This window comes from Phasianus colchicus, chromosome 18 (assembly GCF_987193195.1).
Source record: "Phasianus colchicus chromosome 18, bPhaCol1.hap1.1, whole genome shotgun sequence".
NCBI classification, from domain to species: Eukaryota; Metazoa; Chordata; class Aves; order Galliformes; family Phasianidae; genus Phasianus; species Phasianus colchicus.
The window spans coordinates 6,417,823-6,426,239 of record NC_143453.1 but is presented as its reverse complement, the minus strand read 5'-3'; the positions used below and the strand labels follow the sequence as shown (position 1 = coordinate 6,426,239).

At 54.5% G+C, this 8,417-nt stretch overlaps 1 protein-coding gene across 2 annotated transcripts in view; it reads left to right on the top strand.

The window, feature by feature from the left end:
- The first annotated feature begins 618 nt into the window (after positions 1 to 618).
- Positions 619 to 8,417, top strand: part of GRK3 (G protein-coupled receptor kinase 3) — a 46,370-nt gene continuing 38,571 nt past the window's right edge. The window contains exon 1 of one of the 2 annotated variants that reach the window (XM_031592412.2): positions 619 to 911. In XM_031592412.2, the coding sequence (XP_031448272.1) occupies positions 799 to 911 (113 nt within the window). In that variant the 5' untranslated portion in view covers positions 619 to 798. Of the gene's footprint in view, positions 912 to 4,507; positions 4,667 to 8,417 lie in introns of those variants that run through there. The other variant, XM_090152726.1, reaches the window with a different exon arrangement.

Below are 8,417 nucleotides of genomic sequence, written 5' to 3'. Positions count from 1 at the left end.
TCAGATCATTAGCTTTCAGAAAGCTGTAGGAAGGAGGAGTGGCGGCACTTGAAAAGAGCTCAAAACAAGCTGAGTTGGAACCTTCAGACTTGTCATTGACTTTGCCTTTCATTCAGCCAATTATTTGTGACATATTTGAAGAAATTCAGGAGAGAGAGGAACGAAAATCTGCATATGCGCCGGCTGCCACGCAGACAGGGCTGAGCACCGCGCGGGGCTGCACGTGGGGATGGGGACGGGCACGGGGACGGGGACGGAGCCGCAGGGCTCATAGAAGCGTGGAATCGCAACGAGGGTCGGAAGAGCCCACTAAGATCACGAGCGCAGCGCAGCAGCGCGTCAGCTCCCCTCCCCTCCCCTCTCCCGCTCCGTCGATCCAGGTCCGCGTTTTCGCCGCAGCCCCTCGCACCGCAGCCCCATGGCCGCCGCCGGCAGCCCGGGGCCGAGCGCCCGCGGGAGGCGGCGCGGGGCGGGGGGCGCTGCGGGGCGGCCCGGCTGAGGCGGCTGCGCCGCGGGGGGGGTTTCCCGCCCGCCCGGCGCGGCGGCCGCGGGCTGAGGGCCGGCGGAGAGCCCCGGGAGCGGAGATAGAAGGGGTGGGGGGGGGAAAGAGGCAGAGAGAGGGAGGGCGGGGAGCGGCCCCGCCGCGCCGCACGCACGCAGCCGCCGCGCGGCACCGAGGCACGCGGGAGGCGCTCGGCCGAACCCCGCCGCCGCCCCGTCCGTTCCGCCGTTCCCCGCCTCGGGGGCGGCTGCCCCCGGCCGAGCCTCCATCTGCAGCCCGGCGGCGGGAGCGGGAACATGGCGGACCTGGAGGCGGTGCTGGCCGATGTCAGCTACCTGATGGCGATGGAGAAGAGCAAGAGCACGCCGGCGGCCCGGGCCAGCAAGAAGATCACGCTGCCCGAGCCCAGGTACCGCCGGCTAACGGTCCGCAGCGGAGGGCACCGCGCCGGGCGCCGGGGGGGGGGGGGGGTGGTGGTGGTGGTGGTGGTGGTGGGGTGGGCAGCGCAGCCCGGCTCCTTTGGGGCGGCCGGGGGGTCGGTGGGAGCGGGGCTGCGGGAGCCCGAGAGCAGCGCCGTGACCCGGAGCTCCCGGTCTGAGCGTGCCCGGCCGTGGAGCCCGGCAGGGCGCCGTGCCCGCCGTGCCAGCGAGCGGGACCAGCCGGCGGGACGGCAAATCCCGCATAGTGCGTGCCGCAGGAGGGGCGGGCGGCCGTCAGCCCGGCGCTGCCCTTGCAGCCCTCGCGATGCGGCCGGAGACGAGCGCTTTGCTTCTGCTGGCCGCCTCTGCTGCTCGCCCCGGTGCCGCGTCCGGCAGCGGTTGTCGCGCTCTGCGCTGCGTGCCGTGCCAGCCGCCCGCTGTGCCGAGGGCACGACCTGCCCGCAGGCTGCAGCCCCGGCAGGTGCGCCCGTTCCGTGCCGCGCTCCGTGCCCGGGGTTGGCGTGGCGCGGGGCTCCGGCTGCCGTGCGGGGCTGTGAGCGGCACGGAGGTGATGCGGCCGAACCGCCGCACGCCCCGGGCGGAGTGTGCAAGGACCCGTCTGCAAACCGCGCTGATTATCGAAGGAGATACCGGCAGCTCCGGTGCTCGGAGGAAGGTGGGAAGCGGTTTGCAGCCGTTGCTGGCACGGGAAGCGGCGGCTTGCCTGGGGCCAGGGGGGCTGGCAATGGGCGCTGCTTGGCCCAGAGCAGGGATTTCCTCACGCAGGAGGAAGCAGCGACTGTTGCTCTGGTGTCAGATGTCTTCGTGCTGGTTTCTGGTCGTTTTTTTTTTTTGGTGGTGTATTTTTTTTCCCCCCCCCTCAACCTTCTTCGTTGGAACCGCCACGATGCGTTGGGCATACTTAAATAGTGTGCTACTGGCAGATGGATCCGTGTACAATTATATAATACAAATCAACTGCTTGCATGCAGGTTGGTATAGTAACAGCAAAAACCCACCGCCATGCACAGAAAGTCTGTGTTCCTCTCTGGGTCTGCAGTTGAGCCCTTTCCCCAAGGAGATTTTGGCTTTCTCTGTGTGCAGAGCCGGGCCCTGCAGCACCACAGCCGTGCTGCATAGCCAGGAGCAGGAGATGGCAGGGATGTGCTGCAGCTCCTGCACCGTCTGCTCCAGGCATGCTGCAAAGATCTCCTTGCTCTCTGCAGGTCGTGCTCTTGCTGGAGCCCGGTGCACCTGTTGGAGACCATTTTGTGTCTCTGGGTTAAGTGATGCAAAGCGAAAGGGATGGGTTTGCTGCAATGCCTGTTTGCGAGGCAAGAGCTGTAGGGCAGAGCAGATTCCAAGGCTGCGGGCCAAGGCTCAGCAGCAACCAAGCTGTGAGGGTGAAGTTTGTTGGCTGAGGGGCTGCTGGTTGCTGGGCTCGTGTGGAGCATCCTCAGATTGTTTGTGCGCCTGAACTGTTAAATGTCACAGCTTGGGAAGAACGAGGGCAGAACGTGCCAATGGGACACGTGTGCCTAGGGAAGAGGCTGGGCTGGTGATTTTAAGCACCAAACCCAAACAACCCTCTGTGTGTTCTCTGTCGGCTGCTTTTCCTTCCTTTCAGCATTTCCTCCTTTCATTCCCAGGAGCTGGGAGAGCTGCAGCATCTCTTCATTGCGTGTCCTGAAAGGGCCGTCCTGCGGGTGGGTGGGCAGAAGGGCCTGCAGGATTGGGAACTCGGTGGGAAAGAGGGCATGCCCACTGAAATGACAGCCAGAATGAAGCCTTGATATTTAACTCTAGGTTTGGGAGGAAAGGAACCAATGAACTGCACTCAATTTTTAGGGTTTTCATGGGGCTTCTGAAGTCTTTCACTTTTAGATATCAATTTGAGGTTCCCCTTATTTTGGTCACTGGGAGTGGAAGAGAACTGAATTATAGCTCTTCCGATTTGCTGGCCCCTTCTGTTCTGAGATGAAGATTTGCATATTGGGAAGTGCAGACGAGTGGTGCAGGAAATAGGGGCAGGAAATAACAGGTTGGAGCCGGGGTTGGGTGCGGGGCTCACTCTTGGTGTATGGGAACAGAACAGAGCAGGCGTCCATTGGGCTTCTCTTCTGCTGCCGTGGTTGTAGAAGTTTCTCATCATCTCTTCTAACCTGCTTGTTCAGTAGTTAGCTCTCTGTCGTGTTAATTCTGTGATTGATTCTTCCAGGTCTCTTTGCTCTCCAGCCTTCCCCTCATCCTACCCCCCCAGGGGGAAACCAAACCATGTTGCAGACACTTAAAAATCATTCTCTAGCTGTGATGATTTTTCTTGGTTATCCCATCCTTGTTGTATCTCTAGAGGTGTTCCCATGCCACCCCTGGGCTCTGATCAGCCTGCAATACACTTTTCCTCCTCACCTGGCATTCCAGTGTCAGTGAAGTTCTGGCTGAGCTTCATGGGATGCATGGAGGTCGATTTTCCTTTCCCAACTCCATCCTGAGCCATTTGTGATCTCTCCTGTATTACTTTTGCTTTTGCAGTTCTGTTCTCTTGGCATTGCGGCATTCATTCTCTGAATCCTGGCTGTGTCTTTGGCACATCCCTGAATTCTTGTACCTCTTCAAACATCAGCAGCACCCCAGGTTAGAGGGCAGAGCACCTCGCTATGTCTGTGCTGTCAGTCCTGGTTCCTTTGATGTTGTTTCCTCTGGTTTTGTCTAACACCTCCTTCTTAGGCTCTTTCATTTACAGTGCTGTCTCTTAAGAAAAATTTCCTGAAAATCGTTTGGTGCCATTTTTGCATTTGTTGCAATTACCCCTCTTGTGCCATCCCTGTGCTCACACCTCGCTCTGTGCTGCTCTGCACCTGCAGCCCCGTGCTGTGTGCTGGGCCCTGCAGCAGCATGGCACTGAGCAGCTGCCACCAGCACCCCTGATCCCAGTGGGTGCCCCATCCCTGCACACAGCCACGCTCAGGGGACGGGGCTGTGAGCACTGATTTGGGTGTCCCTGTGCACTGCAGGCAGTGGGAACAGACTGCCTTCGGGGGTCCCTTCTGACTCAAACAGCATAAGAGTACTCAGGATGACAGCAGAAGCTCATGGCAAAGCAGAGGTGCTGCTGAAGAGCTTTGCCCAGGCAGAAGGCAGAGCCTCAGAGCAGGGCAGCTCTGCTATCTATAGCACACGGAGTTGGGGCTAAGCCTGTTAAGAAATCAGCAACACGTGGGAGGTGCAATGGGTTTTAATCAAAGGGCCTTCCCTTGGGTGCTGATGCTGTAATTAAGCAAAAGGTAAATGAGGGCAACTGGGGAAGAAGAGGTTCAGCTTTCTGTTACTGTGCGCTGTACCGAGGGATGCTTTGGGGGAAGCTCCCATTACTGACCATGCAGCGTGGGTGCCTGGCACTGCAGGGTGGCTGTGGGGAGGTGGAGGGCTGGTGGACCTCCCAGCTGTCCCTTGTGCTCTGGGTACCACTGCAGGGTGCCCCAGTGCAGTGCTGGCACTGCAGTGCCAGGAAGGGCTGAGCACGGCGCTGGGCAACGTGAGGTCATGCAGAAGGGTCTGTGTTAAGCTGCTTATCTATAGGGGGGTAATTATCTATTGGGGGTGATTAACGCAATTAGAAAAAAGCCCATCAGAACCTATCAGGTGCAGGTGCATACATAGTTTAATTGAGTTAAATGGGCAGAACAGCAGCCTATTGGGTCCTAGCAAGTGCTGGGTTAGCAGGACACAGCTCCACGTCGAGGAGGTGACTTTTCTCTCTGAGCCTTTTGTCTCCTGTTCCTTCTAAAAACCCCAGCCTGGCTTCCTCACATCTTCACACTCTACTTGTTTTCATATCAGAGCCATTCTGCACCTCTCTGTGTCACTTCTTCATTTCATTACCCCTTTTCCTTTTCATCCAGCCGTTGGTTTCTCTGTAAGCATCTCCCTGCTTTTTGGGACCTAAGAATAACTGCAAGTCAGAAGCCCACCACAAAGTGCAGAAAATCAATGGAGACAATTTTACACTTCCTTGCTTTGTTTTGCTGCAGGAGGATCTCTGCAGCGTGCCTGGGATGCGTGGCTCTGAGGGATGCTTGTTTGTTTAAAGAGGATTGTTTCTTCCGGAGGAGAAAAAACATGGGAACGTTTCTGCCAGGTTTAACTTGTTTAAGAAGTTCTCAGTAGATCTGTTTTGCAGGCCGAGCTTTCCTTGGCTTGTTTCACTTTTGGTAAACCTTGCATTGCTGAACCCTTCGCTTGTATGAAAGAATACGTTGTCTGTAATGACTGTGGGCCATTCTGTCGTTGTCTTAAGGTGTGTTTGCTGACCATCGTGGGAGGCCTTTGGGGCAGGTCTGTGAGCAGCTGTAGGGGGGGGGGTTTGGGTGGTGCAGAGATTCACTGAGGGCTCTGAAATCACATCCTGTGGCTGTAAGTAAGTCAATCACAGCCAGGTGTGGTGGTGGTGCATCCCAGCCAGTGTGGGCTGTACGTTGTTCTCGGTTGCTCAGCTTTTACATTTGCACACTACTTAAAAAAAGAAAGTCTGAAGCATAGATACAGAAAAATTAAATAAATAATAAGCACACCGCACTTAATTTTTGTATTTGTATCAAAGAAACCCAACACGTTATGATTGACAGATGGCTTAATGGCATTTGGAGTAAGGAGATGTGATGTTGTTCCAGTTTCTCCTTCCTGCAGTTTCTCAGTAGCAGCATTCTGGTGCAAGGGCACGTCCTTGACATTACAGTTCAGTGCAATTATTCCTGAAAAATTCATGTGCTTAGAAGCTTTTGTATTAGTTTCAGATTTCAGCAACGGTAATGCAGACAGTCCTCAAGGAACACGAGGGCAGTGCCTATGCTGAACTCGCAGCTCCATGCTCTTGCTTTAGGCTTTAAGTTGTAAGCTTTCTCCATTAATAATCATTGCAGATGTGGGTCTGCTTGGGCAGAAAAACTAGTGATCACCCCTAGCAATTGTAGGAGCATCACTTCTCTGCTGCTGAGTGGGTTGGAAGTGGGAACTCAGAATGGAACTCTTCCAGTGGTTTGGAAGAGAGTGTGCTGAGATGGGAAATGGGGTAGAAATGGGTGAAATTGGGATGGAAGGAGGCAGAGCCTGGTCCTGCTGTAGGGTTTGGTGTGTTGGTCCATCCTACAGTGTGCAGACAGTGCAGCTTTGGAGTGTGGGATGTGTGGGGATGTGCTGTGCATGGAGGGGGATCAGAGCGTTCCCTTGCACTGATCAGTGCTCCATTCATCGGCTGATGGGATGAGGAACTGAATGAGCATGTGCGCTAATTAAGTTAGTACCAATGATTGCTTTGATTTCTCTATTAAAATAATTAAGTCAATTGGATACGGCATTGCTGCCAGGGTTGTTCTAGTAATATTATAGGGTGCTAGGAAGTAAAAGAATCAGAGGCACATATGTTTTCCATGTTATTTCACTGTTGTCCAAAAATGTCTTTTCAGTCTCCTAATGATTTGTTTCCTCTTCCAATTGGGCAAATGACAAATAGGAGATAAGTAGATCAGATTAGATGGGCCAGTGGTCCTTTATGGGCTGGGAATTCACTTTGCCTGCTGGATTGCTGGAATAGCAGTGGCAGTGTGTAAAATGTGCTTCGTGATACCTGAGAACAGAATCACTTGGAGCCTGTAATGAACTCTGAAGTGGGTACAAATCTGAGAGGAAGCAAAGTGAAGTGGATGGAAGGCGTGCAATGCATCCCTGTTCTCTGCCTGCCTGTCTTTTCTCTGTTTTGCCTTACAGGTGAACATATTAGTGCTTTCAGGTGCATTAAGGTGGGTTTGATGATTATTTTTCAAGCTTTAGTGGGCATCTGTACAATAGACAGCATCCCACCAATCAGAACTTGTATTGATTTACAAGAAAAAGTAGCATGCTTTTATGATAAATGATAAAAAGCTCCTTTAAGACACCATGGTAAGAAGGTCAGCAGTAAGTAGCTTCTTGATGTTGTTCCAATAGGGAGAGTATGCATGTGCACACGTAGCATTGCATTGCTCCTCAGCCTTCCATTTCCGAGGCGTGAGATGCTTTCAGAACAACTCCTGCATTATTCAGTAGGATGAACCCACAGGGATGGAATCCGTGCATCTCTGAAATTAATAGCAGAACTTTTAGGAAGTATCAAAACGAACGCTGCTCGTTTCCCTCTGCTGCAGCTCCTGGTTTCTCCCTGCACCTGCTGTGGCTGTGCTTACAGCTGGCAGGATGCTGCCTGGAAGATGGCATCATGCTGTGTGGCTGCAAGGCGTCCCCAAACCCATCAGAAGATGATTTTTTTTCTACAGGTTCAGTGACACTGGGGTCACGAGGTGCTGCTGTGGGGTCACAGCTGGGGCTGCTCTCCATGCCCTGCTGCTCCTCCAGTGCTCATAGCAGGGCAGGGCTGCAGATGTGCCCTCCTCACGCCCTACCCACGTTCTTTTCCATTAAAAAGCCCATCGTTCATTTTTTTTTTTTCCCCTTATTTTTTCAGATGTGTTTTCGGATGGGTGTTGCCCACCTGTACCTTGGTGCTGTGATCTGTGTCCTGTCGGCTCACCTTCCTGCACGCACGTGGGCAGCCAGAGCTCTGTACTGATGGAAGGCCCCCGAACCACAAAGGCTGCTGCTCAGCAGATGCCTTTGATCAGCTCTGAAGGGCTGTGCTGCTGCAGTGAGCTCTGCTCCCAGTGCAGCCTGCAGCCCTGCTGGCCGGGTTGGGCTGACCTGTTCCTTTTCAGCTCATAGACTGGGGACTGCAGGTGGGCACCTTCCTGCCTGGTGGGGATGGGACAGCAGGGAACGGCTCTAAACTGAAAGAGGGGAGATTGAGGTTGGATGTGAGGATGCAATTCATCACTCAGAGGGCAGTGAGGCCCTGGCAGTGCTGCCAGAGCTGTGCTGCCCCATCCCTGGAGGTGCCCAAGGCCATGGATGGGCCCTGGGCAGCCTGCAGGGGGATGGAACAGAGGGTCTTTAAGGCCCCTTCCAACCAAAGCTACTCTATAGCCTAGGGTTTCTATAATGTGAAGTCTGATTTTTCTAATTGTAAGCCTGCCTTTTGATTTCTGCCCTGTGTACTTGCCCTGTCAGCTCAGCACACTCGTGGCGTGCGGGCAGCAAGCTGAGCATCCCTGAGTTTTTTCTTGCTTGCTGTTTTCTTTCCTTATGAAGTAAAAAAAAATATACAGACAAAAGGTTTTTCTCCAGCGCGGTCGGATGTGCTTTTGTTTCTGGAGTCTCCCTGGATTTAGCTTTCAGCCAGCTTTTGTTTTGCCTGTTCTGAGTATTGCCATCGAGGTGGGTCGTGCTGTGAACCGAGCTGACCCGCGGGAAGCCACAGCTCCCGTTAGTGCTGGGAGCACATTTGGGCAGGGGGAGCCTTTGAGGAACGGCCACTTCTCTGCAAAATGTGGCTTTTAGTGGTGGATTGCTGGCCTGCAGGGCAGCTAATGGGTCGGTGTTGGGAGTGGAGGAGCCTTCCTTCCTGCCTG